This window comes from Ranitomeya variabilis, chromosome 1, assembly GCF_051348905.1.
Source record: "Ranitomeya variabilis isolate aRanVar5 chromosome 1, aRanVar5.hap1, whole genome shotgun sequence".
Taxonomy (NCBI): Eukaryota; Metazoa; Chordata; class Amphibia; order Anura; family Dendrobatidae; genus Ranitomeya; species Ranitomeya variabilis.
Genome location: NC_135232.1, coordinates 663,709,396 through 663,734,704, shown reverse-complemented (window position 1 = coordinate 663,734,704; position 25,309 = coordinate 663,709,396). Strand labels below are relative to the sequence as shown.

The window sequence follows — 25,309 nt, the reverse complement described above, 5'->3', positions numbered from 1 at the left end:
GAAGGAGATTGCAGGTCTCCTAGCCCATCAAACCCCTGGAGGCACCACAGCTAGTCAGGAGCCTGGGGCTGCCAGTGAGAAGACAGTGCCCATGAAAGGCTCATGCTGTCAACCACACAGGTTAGGCGTAACAGACCCTGAGAGGAACTTGTGTAAAGCTTCAGGCGGCAAGGGACAAAGAATTCAGTACAGAAGGAAGGCCTCCGAACCAACCTGACTAGGTAGGTCCCAAGTTACCTCCAGGCTGCCCAGACCCCATCAACACCTGTAACCTGTGTCCTGGACTGCACCTGCACTTCACCAGGAAAAGGTAAAGGAAACTGCAATCCCCGTGTCCTCCAATTATTTCCAGCACCCTCAGTCCTGCACCCCACCGTCTATCATCCCTTATCAACTGCACCGGTAGCCCTGGGGACCAAGCTCTGCCTGTGGGGAGCTATACCAACTTTGCTGCGACACCATCAGCCCCAGTTGTCCCGTTTAAGCAGCGTCGGCCATCCCTGGCCGAGTACCACAGATGGCGTCACGAACATTTCCCCATAGACTTCATTGTCCACTACACTTCATCCCCTTTAATTGGATGCCCAGGGCCACGGACTCGGTCACCAATTCAGTGACCACCCCTTTTAGTAGCGCCGGACCCGGTACCAAGTACCACGCACTCCTAGTGGGCGCTCCACAGGTTTATTGTGGTACCAGGTTGTTTCCACTTGATAAGGAATTTGGTACTCTGGAGAAGCATCAGAGATCAGGATATATATATATATATATATATATATATATTTATATATATATATATATATATATATATATATATTTATTATAGCCCAACCCTGACTTATACTTTTCAATGTTGTTGTCACGGACTTGTTTACAGATCTCCTTGGTCTTCATGGTGGTGTTTGGTTGGTGGTGCCTCTTGCTTAATGGTGTTGCAGCCTCTGTGGCCTTTCAGAAAAGAGAAAGTGTATTTACTGACCGACATGTGACACTAAGGGTATATTTTCACGTAGTGTATTTGCTGTGGATTGGACGCTGCATACATCAGCATAGTCCAATCCCCAGCTTCCAGATGTTACAGTATAGTGGAGTGGATTTCCTGAAATCCCATCTCCACTATACGTGCAAAGACATAGGTGGCAAACCTGCGTTTATGCACATGCAGCACGTCTTTATAGACTGCAGCATGTCTATTTATCTTGCGGAGACGCACAGTCTCCGCAAGATAAATAGCACCATTTTATGTATAGAATGTGGTGATTCCGCATGTATTCAATGAACACATGCGGAATCACGGCGCATGCAAAAGCCCGCAGTGCTTTGGAAGGGTCGGGTGTCCGCTGCGTCCAAAGCGCTGTCATACCGGACTGTGGAAACAGCCTTAGATTGCACACAATTGCGGACTTACTTTCACTAAGCATTTGACTTTTGAAAGTAATTGCTTACACCAGAAATTTTTAGAAGCTTTATAGCTAAAGGTGCGAATACAAATGCACGACAATTTTAAGTTATTAGATCACAAATTTAATTTATGCCTAGATTTTTCTCATTTCATTTCACCAACTATTTAGTACTATTTAGATGCATCACACACAAATCGGATTGCAAAAATATTTAACCCCTTTCAGACATCGGGCATATATTTACGCTGATGTCAGACTCCCTCCCTTTGATGTGGACTCTGGCGGTAAGCCCACATCTTTCTCGACACATGTCAGCTGTTTTGAACAGCTGACATGTGCCTGGAACATCCGCGGGTGGAATTGCGATCCACCCGCGGCCATTAACCCATTAAATGTCACTGTCAAATGCTGAGAGTGGCATTTAACAAGCGCTTCTGGCAATCGTGCTGAAATCCGCCCACCGTTGACGCCAGTCACGTGATCGCGGGTCACTGGTGGGTTGGCATGACAACCAGTGGTCTCCTGGAGACCTCTATGGTTCTCATTGCCAGCTTGCTGTGAGCGCAGCCCAGTGGTCGGCGCTCATAGCAAGTGAGTAATTCAGCTACATATAGGCAAACTGATCATCTCCTATATGTAGCTGAGCTGATCAGGTTATGGCAGCTTCTAGTCTCCCCTGGAGTCTATTGAAGCATGCCAAAAGTAAAATAAAAAGTCATATTTACTCACCGATAATGGTGTTTCTCAGAGCCCATGACAACACCACAGAGAGAGGGGATCCGCCCTTCAGGGACAGGAAACCTACAGATAAAAGGGTGGTACCTCTCCCTCGCATCAGTTGGTTTACAGAGCATCGGAGGACCTCCAGGTTAGTGACCACAAAAAATATATACATATATACACATTATAGTATTGCTTATCAGAGAAGGAACACCATGCCTATATTGGATTATACTATGTACATAAAAATGTGCTCACCGCACTCGTGATGGGAGGGAATAAGTAGGTGCTGTCATGGGCTCTGGGAAACACCGTTATCGGTGAGTAACTATGACTTTCTCAGTCTCCCATGACAGCACCACAGAGAGAATTTCATAGAATGGAAGCTTAGGGAGGGACCACAGCCTGAAGGACTCTTCTACCAAAGGTCAAATCAGATTTAGAGTTTAAGTCTAATCTATAGTGCCTAAAGAAGGTCGAAGGTGATGACCAGGAGACCGCCTTGCAGATTTGTTCTATAGTACCTCTGACTTTTCTGCCCATGAGGTTGCTATAGCCCTTATAGAATGAGCTTTTAGACCATCCGGGATTGTGTTCCCCGCGGATGAGTAAGCAAGGGTTTTCACTTCCTTTATCCACCTTGCCAAGGTGCCTTTGGATGTTTTAAGGCCCTTCCATGGTCCCTGAAAGCAAACAAAGAGATCCTTCCTTCCTACAGCTCTTGGTGGATTTGAGGTACTGGACTAGGCATCTTTTGAAATCTGTTGAAATCCTTCTCTTTACTATTCCTGGGATTTGGGCAAAAGGAAGGAAGGACTACTTCTTGGGACCTGTGGAACCGAGATGCCACTTTAGGTAAATATGCTGGGTCAGGTTTTAATATAACTATCATCCAGGATCTTTGTGAATGGGGATTTCGCTGATAGGGCCTGAATGTCACTCACTCTACGGGTCGATGTTAAGGCTACCAGTAGTATGGTCTTTACGGATAATATTTTAAGGGAGGCTGTGTCTATTGGCTTAAACAGGGGTCCCGTTAGGGCAGATAGGACCAGATTCAGATCCCAGGATGGTAGTTTTTGGCTGACCAACAGTTTAGATCTTGATGCCGCTTTGATGAATCTTGCTACCCAAGGGTTGCCTGCAATATTCTGATTATAAAGTGCACCCAAGGCTGCTACATGAACTTTTAGTGTGCTGACCGCTAGGCCCTTCTCTAAACCTTTTTGTAAAAATTCCAGCAATTCTGTAATTGAGGCACCTCCCTGGACCTTTACCCTGGAGGTGGATAGGAATTTCCTCCAGGTTTTGCCATAAGTTCTAGTGGTAACCGGTTTTCTACTCTTTTGTAGTGTAGAGATCAGTTCGTCTGAGAATCCTCTTTCCCTCAGCAGCGACCTTTCAAATTCCATGCTGTTAAATAAAGGTTCGCTGCTTGAGGGTGTGAGACTGGTCCCTGGGACAGAAGGTCCAGGATGTCCCGTAGGACCCAAGGATCAGTGATGGATAGTATTCTCAGCCAAGAAAACCAGGTTCTCTTCGGCCAGAATGGGGCTATTAGTATAATCCTTGCCCTGTCATCTCTGACTTTCGGTAATACTGCAGTTATAAGGATGAATGGGGGAAAGGCGTATGTCAGATTCTGGGTCCATGTAAGCATGAAGGCATCTAGAACCTGAGGGTTCCTCTTGGGATTGAGGGAGCAGAAGGCTTCTGCTTTTTTGTTCTTGTGATCGGCAAGCAAGTCTATCGTTGGAGTTTCCCACATCTTTGTTATTTTTTGAAAGATGGATTGATTCAAGACCCATTCACCTTGTTTTAATTGAGTACGACTCAGAAAATCTTCCTTTTGATTTTCTATCCCTCCGATATGAAGTGCCGACAGGGATAGAAGATTCTATTCCGCTAGTCTGAGGATTCTGGAGGAGGTGTTCATCAGTGTTGGGACCTGGTACCTCCCTGATGGTTTACGTAAGCTACTGCTACTTGGTTGTTCGATAATATGCGGACATGTTGACCCCTTAGTTGGGGTAGAAAAGCCGAGAAAGCCTGATCCACAGCCCATAGCTCTTTCTGATTCGAAGAAGCTTCCAGCTCCTGATTTTTCCATGTTCCTTGAGTAACTAGATTGTTCATGTGGGCTCCCCATCCCATGGGGCTTGCATCTTTTGTAATTATACGGGATATTTTTGTTACCCAGGGAATCCCTTTGGACAAATTGTGGACATTCGTCCACCAAAGTAGGGAATGAGTAAACAAGGAATTTAGAGTTAGGGTACCGTCACACAGTGCAATTTTGATCGCTACGACGGCACGATCCGTGACGTCGCAGCGATCGTATGATTATCGCTCCAGCGTCGTAGACTGCGGTCACACGTTGCAATCACGGCGCTGGAGCGATGCCGAAGTCCCCGGGTAACCAGGGTAAACATCGGGTTACTAAGCGCAGGGCCGCGCTTAGTAACCCGATGTTTACCGTGGTTACCAGCGTAAAAGTAAAAAAAAACAAACCGTACATGCTCACCATCTGATGTCCGTCCGGTCCCTTGCCGTCCGCTTCCTGCTCTGACAGATCCGGCCGTACAGTGAGAGCAGAGTGCAGCGGTGACGTCACCGCTGTGATCTGCTCTCACTTTCCAGCCGGCAGACAGTCAGAGCGGGGAGCGGACGGCAAGGGACCGGACGGACATCAGATGGTGAGCATGTACGTTTTTTTTTTTTTTACTTTTACGCTGGTAACCACGGTAAACATCGGGTTACTAAGCGCGGCCCTGCGCTTAGTTACCCGATGTTTACCCTGGTTACCAGCGAACGCATCGCTGGATCGCTGTCACACAACACGATCCAGCGATGTCAGCGGGTGATCAAGCGACGAAAGAAAGTTCCAAACGATCTGCTACGACGTGCGATTCTCAGCAGGATCCCTGATCGCTGCTGCGTGTCAGACACTGCGATATCGTAACGATATCGCTAGAACGTCACGAATCGTACCGTCGTAGCGATCAAAATTGCACTGTGTGACGGTACCCTTAGTTGTCCTAAGTGGCTTCTTAATTTGTACTGATTCTCCAGTATATCCCATTGGAGGTCTCGTGTGTAGCTGGGCCCACTGTACCGCCGGTAAACAAGCTGAGAGGGAGCTCAATAGTGACATTGCCTTCCTTAATGTCATGGAGGGATTTTGTAAGGCTTTTGTTACAACGTATAAAATGTTTTGTGTGTTGGAAGGCGGCATTCCTGTTTTTAGGAGTCCAGTGTTAGGCCTAGAAATTCTTTAATTATGCTGGGTTCCAATCTTGATTTTTCTAAGTTTAGTCATCCTAGATTTTCCAGGGTTCTCATTAAGCTGTCTCTTTGGATTCTGCAGTTCTGGACTGAGTCGCTCACTATTAGCAGATCGTCAAAGTAAGGAATAATTAGAATATCCTGTTTCCTCAGGTGGGCCATTATTTCTGCTACTAATTTTGTAAACACCCGGGAGGCTATCCATATTCTGAACCGAAGAGCCCTGTATTGGAATTCTTCCACCTCCCCGTTTATAATGATCGCTAGTCTGAGGAATTTCCGATATTCCTTGTGGACAGGTACATGGTAATATGCATCTCTGAGGTCTAATACCATCATAAAGCATCTCGGAAACAGTATCTTGATGGTGGATCTTATTGATTTCATCTTGAATTTTTGGTTTCGGACATAGTTGCTTAATTTCCATAGGTTTATTATTGTCCGATATGTACCGTCTGGTTTCAGTACCAGGAATAGCGGGGAGTAAAACCCTTTTCCCCTTTCGTGAGGTGGAACATGCTGTAGGACCGCTTTCTCTACTAGATTTAAGACCTCGTTTTCTAATGCCATTAGTTCCTTTGTGGAGGACCTTAGTGGAGTTATTAGGCTACGTTCACATTTGCGTTGTGCGCCGCAGCGTCGGCGCCGCAGCGCACAACGCAAACAAAAACGCAGCAAAACGCATGCACAACGCTGCGTTTTGCGCCGCATGCGTCGTTTTTTTCATTGAATTTGGACGCAGCAAAAATGCAACTTGCTGCGTCCTCTGCGCCCCGACGCGGGCGCCGCAGCGACGCATGCGGCGCAAAACGCAAGTGCGCCGCATGTCCATGCGCCCCCATGTTAAATATAGGGGCGCATGACGCATGCGGCGCCGCTGCGGCGCTGGCCGCAAATGTGAACGTAGCCTTACGTAGTTTTGAGGGGGAAAAGAGGAGAAATCTATTTTCAAACCTGATCTGATCAGACCTAGGATCCAAGGGTTGTTCGATATCTTTTCCCAGACTGGGAGGAAAAGGGTTAATCTTCCCCCCCACCCTAGGGAGACAGTCACACTGGGGATTTTTTCATCTTGGGAGGGGTTGCCGAAGAGAAATTCCCTGTCCTACTTCCCATCTATTTTGTTCCCTTGGGGGTTTCCAACGGAAGGAATTTTATTCCGAAAGGGCCGTTGGTATTGTGTTGGCCCTAGGTTCGGGAATCCTTTCTTTTTACCTCCTGCTTTTTGGAGTAGATCATCTAAAGTTTCATCAAACAGATATTTACCCTCACAGGGAATTGAGCATAGCTCAAGTTTGGTCTGAAGGTCTCCCGGCCAGCTTTTGAGCCATAGGGTTCGTCTGGCCGCATTTGAAAGTGCTGCCGATTTTGATGTTAAATGGACTGAATCTGCCGATTAGTCCGCTAGGAATGATGCTGCCCCTCTTATTATGGGTAAACATTCCAGGATTTTGTTCCTTGGTGTCCCGTTCCTTAGTTGTTTCTCCAGTTGATCCACCCATACCTTGAGAGATCTGGAGGTACATGTCGCCGCTATAGCCGGCCTAAGATTTCCCCCCGCTGATTCCCAGACCCTTTTAGGAGGGTGTCAGCTTTCTTATCTAGGGGACCCTTAGGGTACTGTCTCACAGTGGCACTTTGGTCGCTACGACGGCACGATCCGTGACGTTCCAGCGATAGCCATACGATATCGCTGTGTCTGACAAGCTACTGCGATCAGGGACCCCGCTGAGAATCGTATGTCGTAGCAGATCGTTTGAAACTTTATTTCGTCGTCAAGTGTCCCGCTGTGGCGGCACAATCGCATCGTGTAACAAAGGTTGTATACGATGTGCGCACAGTAACCAACGGCTTCTACATCGCAAATACGTCATGAAATTATCGCTCCAGCGTCGTGCATTGCGAAGTGTGACCGCTGTCTACGACGCTGGAGCGATATTGAAGCGACGCTGGAGCGTCACGGATCGTGCCGTCGTAGCGACCAAAGTGCCACTACAAGTGCCTTAAGTGTACCCATATCTTCAAAGGGGAGTGCAAACTGTTTTGAAGCTTTGGCAAACGCTACATCAAGCTTAGGAGCTTTGTCCCAGTATGTGGATGCCTCCTCCTCTAAAGGGTTTTTTTTTTTAGGGAAGGAACTGACAAATTTTTCCTATCCGGTTTTTCCCATTACCTTTTAATTAGTGTTTGGACATTTTTATTTATTGGGAACACTTCGTTTCTTCTGTCCTAAACCTCCGAACATTATGTCCTGGATTGTTCTATCCGGACTGGCGTCTTCCATCCCCATGGTGGATCTCACTGCTTTTACCAGACGTTCCACTTCGTCTAGGGGAAAGCAGTGCCGCCCTCCTTTATCTTCACCCCAGGATGAAGCTGAGGAGTCTGAGGCATCTGAATCCAGTTCCCCTGAAGTAGAGGGGTCGGACCTGGAGTATATAGGATCTTTAATTACTGTTTTTAACCCCTGGGAGAAGGTTGAGAAGGCATTCGGAACTTCAGATCTAATTGCTGATCTTAGTTCAGAAGCAAAATCCGGGGGTTTCCTCACATACTACTTTCTGTATGCACGATCTACAGAGCTTCTTATCCCAAGATTCTGATAAGGGCCTGTTACACGTGGGGCAGGACAGGTTCCTCATTTTCCCCAACTTCTTCTTTCCCTATTAAGGGAACAGAAGGAACCCCATTATAATGATTGACTTTCTCGAAGTCCACTCACCATTAGATGAACTCGCAGGTACCGGCTCTGGAGGGGGGACTGTTTGGACTGAGGGATCCGTACATGGTGACTTGTTTACTGCAAACGATCTGCTGTGCTGTGTGGAGAGGTTACTGGTACAGCTGCTCCGCTTATCTTTGTCCTTTGGTCCGTCTGTCTGTTTGTGATGGCGCTTCTGAAGCTGCTGTTTAAGCTGGTGCAGCTGCTGCTCGTTGCTGCCTTCCATGGTTATGGAGACCGCATGCAGCAGAAGCGGTCTGCATCGGTCTCCTTTTAAATCTGCCGCTATGCGGCGTCCTCTATGGTCCCGGCCCCTCCACCTGCGGCCATTGGAAGCGAGGAGAGCGCCACTGCGCATGCGCCCACCCCGGGACCCTGAAGTTCTGCTCTCCCCTCCCACACACCCTGAAGGACCCATCAGTCCCAGCGGTGGTGGCCCCCAGTACTGGATCAGCTGTGGCAGGAGCCTCCTCGCTGCTGGAACCCGACTGCCTGGCCCTGGTCTTCTTCATCCAGATGACAACTTTGTGCAGGTACCGCATTGAAGGTTCCCAGTCAGAGACAGGAAACCAACTGATACGAGGGAGAGGTACTGCCCTTTTATCTGTAAGTTTCCTGTCCCTGAAGGGAGGATCCCCTTTCTCTGTGGTGCTGTCATGGGAGACAGAAAAATGTTTTTAAAAATATATAAAAAAAATATATATAAAAGTTAAAATCACCCCCTTTCACCCCATTCAAATTAAAAAAAAAAAAAAAATAAAAAAATCAAACACATATTTGGTATCGCTGCGTTCAGAATCGCCCGATCAATAAAAAAAAGGATTAACCTGATCGCTAAACGGCGTTGCGGGAAAAAAAAAATTAAAGCGCCAAAATTACGGTTTTTTGGTCACTGCGACATTGCATTAAAATGCAATAACGGGCGACCAAAAGATCGTATCTGCACCAAAATGTTATCAATCAAAACGTCAGCTCAGCATGCAAAAAAAAAAGCCCTCATCAAACCCTAAATCACGAAAAATGGAGAAATGGAGACACAGCGGGTATTGGAAAATGGAGCAATTCTTTTTTTTTTTTAAACAAAGTTTGGATTTTTTTTCACACCACTTAGATAAAAAAAAGAACCTAGACATGCTGTGTGTCTGTGAACTCGTAATGACCTGGAGAATTATCATGTCAGGTCAATTTTAGCATTTAGTGAACCTAGTAAAAACGCCAAACAAAAAAAAAGTGTGGGCTTGCATTTTTTTGCAATTTCACTGCATTTGGAAATTTTTCCCATTTTCTAGTACACGACATGGTAAAATCAATGGTGTCGTTCAAAAGTACAACTTGTCCCACAAAAAACAAGCCCTAACATGTCCATATTGACAGAAAAATAATAAAAAGTTATGGCTCTGGGAAGAAGGAGCGAGAAAAAACACAAAACCGAACAAACCTCCGGGGGTTAAGGGGTTAAACAGGTTGTAAAACGTAACAAAATAGGTAAAAAGCCAAGTGGGTGAATACTTTTGCAAAACACTGTAGCTGCACCAACAATGTAAATACAACTGCAGTAAATCTCAATATTGTATACCAAAAAATATGAAAGAGACAACAGAACCAGGGTCTTTGAAAAATTTATATCGTGTGACTTCAATAGCAGCACATAGAACAATGAGCCTCTCTAGGCAGGTTACAAAGTGCACAGATGAACTTCAATATTGTTTACCATATATTAAACCACAAAAAAATGCTTTCTTTGTACAGTGTGTTCCAAATTATTATGCACAAAGAGTTTCGGAGTGATAAGGTTAGAATTTTTTTGTTTGTCATTTAAACTCATTGATGGTGATGTGTGTCAGGGCTCTTTATATCACTGAAAGCAATTGCAGATACCTGTGCAAATTAGTTTGGCAGGTGCGTCCAAATAAAGGCAAGACTACTTAAGAAGGCTGTTCCATATTATTAAGCAAGCCTACATTTTTTGCCAAAATGGAAAGAAAAAGGATGTGTCGGCTGCTGAGAAGCAACAAATTGTGGAGTATTTAGGTCAAGGCATGACTACAATGAACATTGCCAAGACACTTCATCATGATCATCGCACAATCAAGAAGTATGTACTGTAGGTGATTCCCAGCACACACGTGTGCATGCTGATAAGGAAAAATTGAGGACTCTTTCCAACAGGCAATTGCGTAAGGTTAAAAGAGCAGTTGCAAAAATGCCTTATCATAGCAGCAGACAAGTTTTTGAAGCTGCTGGTGCCTCCAACGTCCCCAGAACAACAAGATGCAGGGTCCTTCAGAGGTTTGCAGCTGTGCGTAAGCCATCCTGTCGACCACCTCTATCCACTGCACACAAGCAGAAACGGCTCCAGTGGGCCAAACGATACATGAAGACTGACTTCCAAACTGTTTTGTTCACCGATGAGTGCCGTGCAACGCTCGATGGTCCAGATGGATGGAGTGGAGGATGGCTGGTTGATGGACACCCCATGAAAACACGGCTAAGGCGCCAACAAGGAGGAGGTGGAGTAATGTTTTGGGCTGGAATCATGGGGAGAGATTGTCGGGCCCTTTATGATCCCTGAAGGGGTAAAGATGAACTCCATAATCTATGTGGAGTTTCTAAAACAACACTTCCTGCCATGGTTCAAGAGGAAGAACCGTGCTTTCCGCAGCAAGATCATTTTCATGCATGATAATGCACCGTCTCATGCTGCAAAAAACACATCTGCATCTCTGGCTGCTTATGGGCATAAAAGAGGACAAACTTATGGTGCGGTCACCGTCTTCCCCTGACCTCAACCCCATTAAGAACCTCTGGAGCATCATCAAAAGGAGTGTCTATGATGGCGGGAGGCAGTTCACATCTAAGCAACAGCTCTGGGAGGGTATTCTGTCCACATGCAAAACAACTGAAGCAGAAACCATCCAAAAACTGACAAATTCAATGGACGAGAGAGTTCAGAAGCTTCTTTCGAACAAGGGGTCCTATGTGCAAATGTAACATCACCTAGAATAAAGTTTTCACTTGAAAACTGTTTGATTTCATTTTGTAATAAGCTGAAAAGGCTTATAACTTCACAATTGATCATTTTTTTGTTCGAAATTTAAAAAAAAAAAAAGGTTGAAAACTCTGCTGTGCATAATAATTTGGAACATGCATTTTGAGTGTTTATTTTTTTTTTAAAAAGATACTGTTTTCATAGGCAGTTTGTTCCAAAACAAGCAATTATACTAGAATAGTAGATGACTGGAAAATAACAATGACTGCAATTCAGATAGGTAATTTAGAGAAAATATGAGGAAATATTATTTGCATAATAATTTGGAACACAGTGTAGTTCATGTTAAAATGTACAATTGTCCTGCTAATATCTGGCTGCAGTATTTTCTGCAGAAAAAAACAACCAAATCAATAGTGATAAGAAGCATGCAATGTATCTTATTACTGAACTTTATCTCCACTTATCAGACTTATTTTTTTACCCTGAATTTATCATGCATTCTCAATTTACTGATAAATGGTCCACTGAGACATCAGGTTACAGATAGTCATAGCAGGCACAGGTATAAGAAAGCAGTGGTAGAAAAAGAATAGCGTTAATAAAAAAAAAAAAAAGGAAAAAAAAAAAAAGCAAGAGAAAGAGCGAGGGTAGGAGAGTGAGCAAGTGAGAAAAAAAAAAGAAAAATAAAGAAAGGGAAAAAAAATTAAAGCAAGAAAGTCAGAGAGAGATATTGACAGCACTTTGAGGCTATGTGCACACGCTGCGGATTTTTCCGCACTTTTTGCAAAATCTGCAGGTAAACCGAACTGCGGATTACCCGCGGATTTACCACGGTTTTTGTGCGGATTCCACCTGCGGATTCCTATTGAGGCGCAGGTGTAAACCGCAGAGGAAATCGCACAAAGAATTGACATGCTGCGGAAAATACAACGCTGAATTTCCGCTTGTTTTTTTCCACAGCATGTGCACTGTGGATTTTGTTTTCCATACATTTACAAGGTACTGTACAACGCATGGATAACAGCTGCAGATCCGCAGCATCAAATCCGCAACGTGTGCAAATAGCCTAAGTAAGTGTTTGGCTCATGATATGGAAAAAGCTCCTTATAGAACTGTAGGATGTATGCAATAATATCCAGAAAATATGAGCGTGTGTGACATGAAAAATAACACTCACAACTTATTCTCAAAAGACATCTATGGAACCAGCAGAAGAATCCAACTGCGGTACTTGGAGATGGACTGGGGCTAAAATTCAGCCCTGGCATTTGGAAGGGCACAAGTTCATGTCAGGTCCGTCTCCTTCACCAGATTGGGTTCTCTATTACTTAAATTACCCTGCCTTCAGGAAATCAACATTTACTACTACAGTGTCACTGGACAAGCGGTGGATACTGCGTCCGTGACCCCCAAATATTCCCTGTGTCTTGTTTTGCATAACCAGCCAGTTGATCACCACAGGGACTCCTAGTCCTGTATATGACCCTGGTACTCAGAAATATTAGAGTGAGGTACATTGATGAAGGTCCTAAACAGACCGAAATGTCTACTGTATGTACTTTACCTCATTAAATTCTTCACCGCATTTACACTTTGTGTGTGCCAAATTTATCTAAAAATGTATTACGGCTTGGGCACCTACTTGAGCACCACTCAGTAGTAGTGCCTATGTTATTTGATCTCAGACTTCTCATTAAGTCTGATGAGGTGCTCCAGCTACACAGTGACACTGAGTGAAGTCTCCTGGGCTTCGTTGCATTCACTATTCCTGTCTGGGAGAAGCAGAGACTCTGCGCTGAACCCGGGGAGGGTGAGTAAGGCCCAAGTTTTGTTTTTGCTTAAAAACAAAAACATAACAGCAAGTTGTTTCCGGAGGACAAGCATTTTCCTAAATCAGTAACGCCCTTTAACTCTTCTTGCTATTACAAGGGACTAATGGGCAGCTGCTCCTTTTATTTATAATCTCAATATACATATGGTATGTTAGGATGGCATCCTAAGCACGGCGTCTACAGAGGCTCGGCACGGCATATTTATAGATTTGCTTGTGCTTGCATAGTGTCATAGCATAATTGCACAATGATCTAGATATTTGGGATGACTAAGCCATCAGCATTTATTTGGAATGATGACTGCACACAAGCTACGCTTTACACTTCCTACTCATGTAGGATTACTTTATAATAGTGGAGTAGCGTGGGGAGGAGGGGACGGGGCAGTTGGCCTGATCACAAAATTCTTATTGTCACAAAATTTTTAAAAGAAATAAAAAAGTATGAGCTCCACTTTGAACTATATGGCATGTCGGTGTCAACATGAACTGGCTGCAGGTTGATTCTTTGGTGGAGTAAGGAGCCATAGACTGAAGGACTATATGGCGCAGGAGGACAATGACACTGCTGGATTGCACTGCCTGTGCCAGTCTGGTCTGTGAACAAGTGAAAAAAGGACACCGATTAGGAGAGCATACACCAATTGTTTTGTGGGGAGTAGCACAAACATGACATTTGAGATGGTATAAATTTCTTTTTAAGGGGACACTCTTAGGGCTTTTTATACTTTATCAAAAGGGGAACTCAGAGGGCTTTATGTTTTTTAAAAGTCAGTCCTCAGGGGAGATTAATACTCGGTTAGGACGTCAAGTACTTGCCTTGTTCTGGGAGCGGTCATCTTATTCTCTGCCACCGTTTTATACTAAGCATTAACTGTAAGGTTGCTTTCAAATTGCGCTCAGGCACCTGTTCCGTACGTGCCGATGGGGCCATAGACTGTACTGGTGCAGACAGAGAACGTGCGCTCTGACGTCCATTATTTTTGTCATTAATGCCTACTGGCGGCATATACCCAGAAGTAGTAGACAGGATCAGGGTGTCCGTCTCCACTAGGCATGTACCCATGAAAATAATGCACATGAGAGAGCACGATCGCTCTGTAGGCACCTTTATAGTCTATGGTCCCGTCAGGCCATTAGCCCGAATTCAGTTTTGCGGGCGGTTCGGACTCGAGCCCAGAGAGCCACTGAATGGTTGCCAAAATGCAATGTGAAACCACCCTTCGCTATGGGGCCATCGTACTCCTCTAAAACACAATCTATTACTGGAGTAGAAAAAGGAGATTTCTACAAGTCAGCAATCATAGCAACACAAATAGCTCAGCATCTCAGGCCGTTATCTCACATAGGTTAATAATGAACACCAAATACAGGGAGAATAATGTCACATCCATAGTCAAATATTTGTTCTTGGAGCCGTGATCACTATGCAAAATCCAAGATAATATTACTCATTCTTGGCTCTTACTGAAATAAAGCTGGGAACATAAGAAAGAGTACTATAGTGTAAGATGTAATACTCTTCTCTCCATTGCTTTATTTTACTTTTTGTTTCTTTGTCAATATATTCACTGTTCCACTAATTAGAGGAAACTCACAATTGTGAATATACAGCACTTAAAGAGGTCATCCAGGATTGGCACAAAAGTTTGCAGTCACTATGTGAGCGTAGATTTGTGTATCCCCAAGCGCCCGCTGTCAGGATTCTCTGGTACCGGGTGGTCATGTAACCAGCAGTATGCGATATGCATGTTCTAACTAGACATGCGGGGCTCTTCCCAATACAGATGAATTGAGATGGGCTGGGCACGACTAGTTGGAATGTGGTCAGGAGAATGCATGTCACATATTACCACTGGCACCAGAGAGTTCTGACAGCAAGCAATGTGAAGATTCTCAAGCCTGCAGTCACAGAGAAACCTGGACCATCCATTTAAAGGTGTTGTATCAAGATTACAACTTTTCACCTATTATGTAGATTTGTGTAAAGTATCTGATTGCTGTGGGACATACCACGGGAACCCCCAAAACAGTTTTGAGAATGGAGGTGCCAAGTTTGAATAGAGCTGTACTCTAGATCTTCAGTTTTTGCGATGAAAAGGAGCCCTAGCAGTCAATTATCACATATTCTATGAAGAATGTTATCCTTGTACAACCTCTACCACCTTTTTTTAATCTCCTTTAGAAAGGACTATAGGATCACTTAGGGAAACAAAGAACATGAAGTCCTCAGTGTGATGCCCGTTTTTTATGCACGTATTCTATAAAACACATACATGAGATAAATAAATGTCCCTGCATTTTGGGGATCACATGTCCGCCAAAAAAAAAATCTCAGAGACGTGTCCCTTGGTACCAGGCAAGCCAGTAGATAGAAAAATATTTAGAATTGAGAGTCCTCAGTGGTTGATAACCACTGAGGACTCTCAATTCTAAATAGAGACATGTTTGTATTTTTGACCGGTGATTCGGATCAAAAACGAACAAGTCTATGGGCCCTTGAAAAATCATTGACTGCACACATCACCAAGCATGTTAAATCCATGTACTGCCCGTTTTTAACACTAATAGCTTTTCATTTTGTTTTTTTAAATTTAGCACAAAAAAAAATAAAAAATCGCTGATGAAACTGGTGGTAAAAACAAACAACCAAATGCTGATAAAAATCAGGGCCAAAAAGTTACTAAAAATCAATCATTTTTTAGTGTAAAAGACAAAATCACACGACATAATGAGGACTAAATGATGTCTCAACAGACATCTGATTGCCAGTGAATCTTGTCTAAATCTATTTTTTGCCAATAAAAGCTGATGTAAGGGTATGTTCAGATGTACGTATTTTTAGTTCATGTGGCAAATGAACCACACACAGACACAATGTGAGAATGTCCTTATCCACAGGTCTTTTTGAAAAATTGTCGCATGAGCAAGTCTGATCCAATTTATGGACTGAGTTGGTAGGTAGCAGGCTGCAGGTCTGCTATGCGGACAGGCACTCAGGGCTACTCACATCCATACATTGCAGATGGGACTGCCCCAAAATTTACAATGGCGGTTTCAACTTAAATGTCGTATTACAATTCAGGAAGCGCAGCAATAACGCTTCCATGGTACCAAAAGTGTAACAAACAAACAAATAGCTGCAGAACTTATTCTGTCAGATTTATAGCATATTCTCAAAAATCTGAAAACCTATTTCACAAGGGGACACACTGTTTAGTTATATGCAAATATTACTTCTTCCTCAATCAGAAATGTACCTATCCTAATAGTTAGTTAGGTAGTTTGTTGGCTAATGAGATTCTGATTTTGATTGTACACTATAGTCAAGGTGGTGGGTGAGTGGCTTAGGCTACTTTCACACTAGCGTCGGGCTCGGTCCGTCGCAGTGCGTCGGGCCGAGGTCATCGACGCTAGCGTTGTCTCCGCCGCACAACGGGGGCAGCGAATGCATTTTTCCAGCGCATCCGCTGCCCCATTGTGAGGTGCGGGGAGGTGGGGGCGGAGTTCCGGCCGCCCATGCGCTTTCGGAAAAAGCGGACCGTCGTGAGCAAAAAACATTACATGTAAAGTTTTTTGCTCCCGACGGTCCGCCACAACACGGCGCAACCGTCGCACTACGGTTGCGACGTGTGTCAATGCGCCGCTAATGTTAGTCAATGGCGAAAAAACGCATCCTGCAAGCACTTTTGCAGGATGCGTTTTTTCGGCAAAACGACGCATTGCGACGTATTGCAGTTAACGCCAGTGTGAAAAGTAGCCTCACTCCTACACAGGGGGCCCACCTGAGGATTCACTTGTTACCCTGTGGGCCAATCCAAGCCTGTTTACAGTTAAAATTAAGAGACACTGTAAAACATTACAAAAGGTTGCCCTACCTGCTTCAGTATATTTTAGACCGACTTTCTCTTCCTCATCCTTTGGTTTCGGTGGTGGCCACACAGCCTGCAATCTCCCTGGGGTTCGATCTTCTGGATCAGATGGGCTATTGTCTGGCTGCAACAGAAGTTTAAAAAAATATATGTTAAGTCCCTTGTAAAAAATGTTACCTAAAAGTTAACTCTTAATATGTCCAGTGAGTTACTGAAGATCACTACCGCCTATAAGCGAGTCAGTTTTACCATGCTCATACTGACCTTTACATATATGAAATATCATGAATTTTTACATTTTTCTTTAAGAATCAAAGAAATACCCTTGAATAGTTGAAAATGATTTGTACATGTACCATCTGAAGTGTAAGGTGCTGATCAATATATATAGTCTCTAAAATTATATTTAAGTTAGCTGTCAATTACAATGTCATCAAATGTATTTATTAGACTGATGTCATGCGGTGCCTCTATGAGAAACCACATACGTTTCTTTTACTGATTTATATGCCATATGAATCCACACGGAAAAGTCTCCATGTGACTCTCTAAAATTATTGAACATTAAGGAATAAGCCTATACTTGTCTATAAGAACCTTTTGACGAATGATTACAAAATTAATATATGATATGGACATGTACATAAGCCCACCTTTGTAGAACAGTAGAAAACTGTCAAGGACTAAATAATAGATGGCTTATCCTTGGGATAGGTCAACAGTAAAAGATTGGGGTGGTCTTACATCCAGCTCTCCCACTGATCAGCTCAAATTAATGTGAAAAACTGCAGTACTCTGAGATAGAGCAGATATCAGATGAGCAGCGGGTATGCTGGACCCCCACCAATGTATCCTACAGATAAATCAATTGTCTAGTCTTGAAGAACCCCTATGAGATCGATAATACAGGAAAAAATAAACATACACTTGTCCTGTCCATGGTCTGGTCAGTATCTATGGATTTGGGTTTTTCAAAAATGGACTTCAACGATTCTTTTTCAGTCTTTTGCTTCAGTTTCACGGCCTCCAGATCAAGAGAATCAAGAGGGGGGGTCTTCTTTGAAGCACCTGTGAAGAAAGACTTAAATGTTTCCAAGGCAGACTCTTGCTTTTCCTCTGAAACAGGAATGTGTTGGTTTCCATTATCATTTTCATCTGGAAGAGGATCCTTCTCCTTCTCTTCCTGCTTTGGCGAATCAAAGTTGAGCAGCATGGAAAGTTGCTCCATGAATTTGGAGCTTGCTTTGGGCTCCACTGGTGACCTTATTTCCTTTTTCCGGACTGGAGCTCCGTTTGGAAGTTTGGATTTTTGCACAGGTTGAGAAAGTTTTAGCAAAGCCAAGTCACTATCCCCTTGTTTCACTGTAATAGTTTCTTTGTCATCTGCAGTTGTCCCCATCTTGTGCACACGAAAACCACTAAAAATGGCAGGCAGTTGGAATGGTTTCTCACTAGGGGTTTCAGTAGCTGGGACAGGCGTTTGAGAACCTGGACTTATTCCCCCTATATTTTCATTAGTATCACCCTTTTCATCCATAGCCGTCCGTGCATTTTCTGGCCTGTTTAGGTCCATCTTAGGCTGGCAATCTCCTTCTATGATAACAGTACCCTCAGTCTCTTCAAATTCTGAATTCTGCTTAGGGCCATTGTTCATGGATACTTGAGAATCAGATAAAAGAGTGGACACAGAAGTCTTTGTTTTTTTCTGGCATATATCTTGTTTGGAGCCTTCGCCGTCAGAATCTGAATCACTTGAGATGTGAACTAGAGTACCATGTACCAGCATACCATCCTGCTCACAGTCACCTTGTGCAGGGTCTGGTGCAGAATGCATCTTAGACGTTGCATCCTCACAAATGTCTGAAGCTTTCAGACGCTTTGTGTACACTCCCTTCTTTTCATCATCTGGCTCTTGTAAAACCCTGGCTTCTGTACCTCCCAGGTTATCTATTTGTGGATGTAGTTCTTTGTTTTCCTTCTCCAGGTCGTCACTTTTACCTTGTCCTCTGAAGACTTGTGAATCCTCCTCATGGTGTAAATCCCTTTCTCTTGTAATTTCTAAATCCCTGTGTAATTGCTCATCCTTGCTAATTTGTTCATCTTTAATTTGTTCTTTTAACTCCTCATTCTCCCTTGCACCATCCATCGGTGTGTCTTTTTGCTTTATGGTGTCACCATTTGCTTCTTCAACCGTATTCGGTTGGTTAGTTGGCTCTTCTACTTTATTTCCTAAGGAGCGGAATGATTTGAGAACTGCACTTTCATCTTTCGGCTTCGGATTTTCCAACTTTGTAGTAATTCCAAAAAATGACCTTATGGAAAATTTAGCAATGCCAGAAGGTGAAGGGCTGCTGGGTGGATTTGCAGTTGGGGTGGCTGGAGAATTTAGCTCTTTAGTACTGCTACCTTTTTCTTGCATATCCATGGAGTTTCTAGGTTTAAATTAAAAAAGGGTGAAGGAGGTCTATGAAAAAAAACAAAACAGGATCAGCAAATCTTCAGAATGGCCATTTAAATCCAAGGGGAAGTGTCTCTTTGATACAGAGGTAATATTTGTTAAAATTTTAAAAAGAAAAATTAAAGTATGTCCATCATGCAGAGCTTCAAAACACTCAAGCCTCCTAAAAATTACGAAGAAAAAAAATAACAAAACTGGCCTGTGTTATCGTCCGGTGTATACTGTAGTAGCCTGCAGATTCCGCTTCCTGCTTTTTAAACGGGAGCTCAGTAGTTGCTTGGCAGCTTAATCACATACATATGACAGAGTGTTTCTGCAATGACCGGCTTGACAGTTATGAAAAGACCTCTCTGTTCAGTTCCAGCTTCAGCGCGTCACCAATTACAAGCCCAAAAAAATAAGAAAAACAAAAGAAAGGAAGCAACCGAGGCGTCAAAGAAAAAAAAAAGAAAGAAACAAACAAAAATAAGTTGTGTATCAAAGCATACAAGTCCTCTGAGCTGAATCAGGACAGAGCTCCTTCTTCCGCCTTGCTGCAGCCTTTCTACGGAATGTAAATGTCATAGTGTGGAGACAGCCTAGAGGAGGCCGGTTTCAAGTTACTTTACCTCCCAACTTTCAGGTAACAGGTATTTAATGAGGTGGGAGGGACTGACAGTCAGGAAGGAAGGCAGCTAAGTAGACCAGACCAGACACTGACCTTACATTATGTTGCTCAGATCCTGTGGAGCAGCAAGGGATCTGAACGGTCTCATAACATGCATGGAGACTGCAGCCATGTTCTAATGAGAGGTTTTCCCCACTTAGTGAACAATCAAGCACTTTAGTGTTAGTGTGTGACCGAGTGAGCGTCGACAAAAATAATGTCACAGTAATTTTTTTTTTCATGGAGCAACATTCTGCAGCACTCTACAAATTAGAAAGGACATGTACAAACAATATCAGACATTACAGAGAAAAGCATAATCCAACAATTAGCAAAAGGAATGCGGGTCCTGCATGAAGACTTACAATTTGTAAGGCTGTGCCATGTAATGTAAAACATGTGTTGTGAACTTGTGATGTTATACTTCTCTGTGCATATTTTAACTTAAAGGTATTTTATTGGCTAACCATAATCTTTTGCATGTTTTTCACGCTGAAATGTTTCATATCACCAAATTTAAATATTAGATAAAGATAAACACATGTAAAATAATATAAATGAAAGTCTTTAATAAAGATGAGCAAACATTTCAAGGTTCGGATCAGCAAATGTCCCGATGTTTGCCGAACATACCCAAACAACACTGAATTGAATGGGAGGCAAAACTAAATCCACAAACAACAAAAAGGAGGGCAAAAAGCTGCCCAAACAGCTCAAATTAGGGGCAGACACCAGCAAAAGTGCCATCAATTGACCCGGAGTACAAATAGTATAACTGGACAACATGGATATATGAACAGGGCCTTGGTCCAGTATTTCTAGCTTAAAGGGAAACGGTCACCCCCAAAATCCAAAATGAGCTAAGCTCACCAGCATCAGAGGCTTATCTACAGCATTCTGTAATGCTGTAGATAAGCCCCCGATGTATCCTGGAAGATGAGAAAAAGAGGTTATATTATACTCACCTGGGCGGGCGGACGGTCCGATCCGATGGGCGTCGTGGTCCGGTCCGATGGGCGTCGTGGTCCGGTCCAGGGCCTCTCATCTTCATAGGATGACGTCCTCTTCTTGTCTTCACACTGTGGCTCCGGCATACTTTGTCTGCCCTGTTGAGGGCAGAGCAAAGTACTGCAGTGCGCAGGGCCTCTCTGACCTTTCCTGGCACCTGCGCACTGCATTACTTTGCTCTGCCCTCAACAGGGCAGACAAAGTACACCTGCGTCGGAGCTGCAGCGTGAAAACAAGAAGAGGACATCATCGTAAGAAGATGGGAGGCGCTGGACCGGACCGTGACGCCCATCGGACCAGACCACAACGCCCATTGGACCGGACCGCAGTGGGACCTCCGCCCCTGGGTGAGTATAATCTAACCTCTCTTTCTCATCATTCAGGATACATCGGGGGCTTATCTACAGCATTACAGAATACTGTAGATAAGCCCCTGATGCCGGTGGGCTTAGCTCATCTTGGATTTTGGGGGTGACAGGTTCCCTTTAAACATTGATCCGTAACAGGTGGATGAGTGACAGGTGTAGGCCTGGTGCTCTGAGAGCCCTGTCAAATTCAGGCAACACACAGAAAGGAGACCCAACTTGGAGTCCAACCATTTCCAAAAATATGGGGCAGATACTAGGAAAAATGGTATCAATTGAACCACAGTAGAAATTTGATAATGGCACAGCAGCAGTCAGCCAAGAGCCATGCATAAGGTATCTGGGTCTGGGCCAGCATTTACAGCTTTGAATATAAAAGTTTATAATAAGACGAGGTGGGTGAGGGACCGGTGTAAGCCTGCTGTGCTGCAGGCCCAAATACCTCATGCAACAGCTCATTCTGCATTTTGCTCAGCCACATTTAAGTGGCACAAATATCAGCTTGGTAAACTACTAATGTTAGAAAATTTAAGGATAGTAACACAGGTAGTTGACTGAAATTAAGTGCAGGCCCACTGGTCTGAGGGTCCAACTGCTAAAGGCAACACACATGAGAGAGACCAAACTTGGGAGTCCAAACATTTCAAAAAATGATTAATCACATACCACTAACGTGGCATTTATTTCCCCAGAGTAGAAATAGTATAATTGCACAGTGTTTTGACAACTTCTGTTACTGGATGGGTTACTCGACTCTGTTTGGCAGCCGCACAGCTGTATTATATTATTATTTATTGTTATAGCACCATTTATTCCATGGTGCTTTACATGTGAAAAGGGATATACATGATAAAAACAAGTACAATAATCTTAAACAATACCAGTCACCGACTGGTGCAGGAGGAGAGAGGACCCTGCCAGTGAGGGCTCACAATCTACAAGGGATAGGTCAGAACACAGAAGGTGAGAGTAGAGCTGGTCACGCAGCGGTATGGTGGTACACTGGTTACTGTAGGTTGTAGCTTGTCAGAAGAGTTGGTTCTTCAGGTTCCTTTTGAAGGTTTCCATGGAAAAAGACAGTCTGATATGTTGGGGTACAGAGTTCCATAGGAGAGGGGAAGCACGGGAGTAATCTAGTATGTGATTGTGCGAAGAGGAGATAAGAAGGGAGTAGAGAAGGAGATCTTGTGAGGAATGGAGGTTGCATGTGGATCGCCCCCAGAGTAGGGCAATGGGGTACTCGGCACCGGGTCCTGCGGTTCGGGGAATGTCACGGTGGCTGACCCGGTCCGTGGCCCTCAGGGGTGTCCAGCAAAAGAGTTTATATATGGGCAAGGTGCAATAAAGAATGAGGAGACAGGTTTGCAGTCTTTTACCTTGTTTACTGGAGACTTCAGAGGGTATCCTCAGCCCGGAGCGCCAGATGACAGGGCAGGCAGAGTCCGGTCGGTCTGAAGGCAATTCCAGAGTCCCCTTATCCAGGTGGAGGTCAGTAGCCTTCCTACTAGTGCCTGTGTGTTGTAGTACCTCCCTGCTGAGCTTCTCGGTAAGGTCCTCACAACTCTTGTAGATGTTCTAGATGTTATTTCTTCCTCTCTGCCCCCCAGATGGTATGGATAGGACAAACCCGTATGACTGATGGCCTGAGGCTTGTTTATAGGGACCTTAGAGATGCCCCGGCCCCCACAAGTTGCCACTGTGTCTTCTTAGGTATTAAGGTCGGGCAGCCAACTTGGAATTGACTGTCCTGCCGGTCTCTGGAGCAAGGCTTAGAGACAGTTGCTCCCTCGGTGTTCCTGGCTACCGGCTTCTGCGCCTCAGAAAGGAGCAGCTTGTTCCTGGCTGATCTCCCTCTGATATTCCTCTCCTGTGCTCTGCTTTCCTGCACACTCTCTGCAGTATGTACACTTTTTAGTGTCTTTTCCCAGGATTTGCAGCACTTCATGCCAGCAGAGCTCCTCTTCTTCTGTCTGCCTGACAGGAACTGAACTCCTTTCCCTCCAGATCAGGATGTAAATAGGGGAGTTCACCCTAAACAAGCTCAGAGCTCCCCCTTCTGGTCTGGAGTGTGAACATGTTGCATGTGTGTGATACCTAAATGTGGTTGTCTTTCATTGCCTTCAGACATGACATCACTTCTCCCCTGAAAGGATAATGACATCACTGCGACGACCAGGACACTGGGGCGCCGCACATGCAGACAAGTACTGGGAGACTAGGTGACAGATGTATGGAGGAGACAGGCTGTAGATGGCTTTGTATGCCATGGTTAGGGTTTTGAACTGGAGTCTCTGGGTGATGGGAAGCCAGTGAAGGGATTGACAGTGAGGAGAGGCCAGGGAATGGCAGATTAGTTTGGCAGCAGAGTTTAGGATAGACTGAAGAGGTGCAAGACTGTCCAAAGGGAGGCCACAAAGCAGGAGGTTTCAGTAGTCAAGGAGGGAGAGGATTAGTGCATGGACTAGGGTTTATGCAGATTGTTGATTGAGGAATTTATGGATCAGGGAAATATTTTGAGTTGTAGTCGGCAACAAGTGGAAAGGGCATGGATGTGTATTTTGAAGGCGAGATAAGAGTCCATAGTTACCCCAAGGCAGCAAGCTTGCAGGATGCCCTCATCTATGCCTTGTAGATGAGGACCATAAAGAGCATGTGCTCCAGTGGATGGCAAGCGCTGCATAAAGTGGCCTCTCTACCCAATTAACATCACACAAAGTACAGTCCACAGAGGTGACACCCCAATTACCCTCGCTTCTCCTATGTCACAACTTTACAACCGCCCAACTGACTGTGGGGAACAACAGATGGACGAGTCTGCAGAGCTGTTCACACATTCTATTCCATAGGCATCAGAGGTCTGCACCAAAATTTCACAGAATCAAGAGGAGGAAAGCATCTGCACCAATACCCAAAATTTTTTCCAGTTGGATCCTGGGCAGAACGAAGTGGGGTCCGAGCATAATTTAAACCCTCATCACCAGACATTAACCACCAGGGGTGGAGGTGATCCTGAGGGGACTCAGATACCTGAGGCGCATGTGGACTGTAATATGCTCTCAGGGCAGGAAGAGGTGGAGGGTGACTCTCAGAGAGGAGTGGTAGAAAAGAGAATGATGATGATGATGATTATGATGATGAGGTTGTTGTGAACACAGAGGCACGCAGAGGAGTAGATCAGCAGAAGAGGTGGAGGAGGAAGACGTGGAGATTAGGAGATTATTTTGTGGCTTCCCGCACAGACACGGATGCAACCACGACTAGCACTGCATTCTCAGCCACAACTATGGCTGTGGCCAGCTGCGGTCGCGGGTCTGCAGTGCTCATCGGCAGCAAGGGTTGCCTAGTCTGAGCCTTTTTTGAGACCAAAAAGTTTGACCACACAAGTCAGCTGCCAACTTTGTAAAAAAAAAAAAAAAAAAAAGACTCAGTAGAGGCATAAATTCCAATAATTTGACTACCACATGCATGAAACGGCACATGCGCGATCAGCAGGTGTTAGTCTGGGAATCTCACTGCGCTAAAATGCAGCCTAGCAGGACTCGCCAACTGCATCTGCTGCTTCTTCCTCCTCAGACACTGTGGCAAGTGCTCTCGCAGGTCTCCGCTGCAGAACCTCCACTTGTTTACTTGCTACAGTCGTGGTGAGTGAAAGCCCGTCAGCTGTTATGGAAGTGGAAATGCCTGCTGTTTTTGACCCATCTCAGACACCAAGCACATCACATCTTTCTCAATCCATCATAACATTTCTGCCTGCACCTCATTCACAGTCCAGCAGTTTTCCATGTTCCTCCTATTCCACCCTCTCTCAGCACAGCAGCCAGCCCTTAGTCCCACAGTTATGGTCACGTAAAAGATTGTTTTATTATTTATTATGCATCGCTTATATAGCGCTCTTTTATTCTGCAGTGCTTTACATACATTATCATTGCTTTCCCCAATGGAGCTCACAATCTAAATATTTTTCCTCCTACAAATGCCGAAACTAAGCACTTCAACTCCATCAGCTC

General features: G+C 44.5%; 1 protein-coding gene across 3 annotated transcripts in view; it reads right to left on the bottom strand.

Annotated features, from left to right (window-relative positions):
• FMN1 (formin 1) overlaps positions 1–25,309 on the bottom strand; it is a 445,090-nt gene that overhangs the window by 170,280 nt on the left and 249,501 nt on the right. For 2 of the 3 annotated variants that reach the window (XM_077263405.1, XM_077263415.1), the window contains exon 4: positions 16,832–16,949. In XM_077263405.1, the coding sequence (XP_077119520.1) occupies positions 16,832–16,949 (118 nt within the window). Of the gene's footprint in view, positions 1–16,831; positions 16,950–17,750; positions 19,385–25,309 lie in introns of those variants that run through there. The other variant, XM_077263424.1, reaches the window with a different exon arrangement.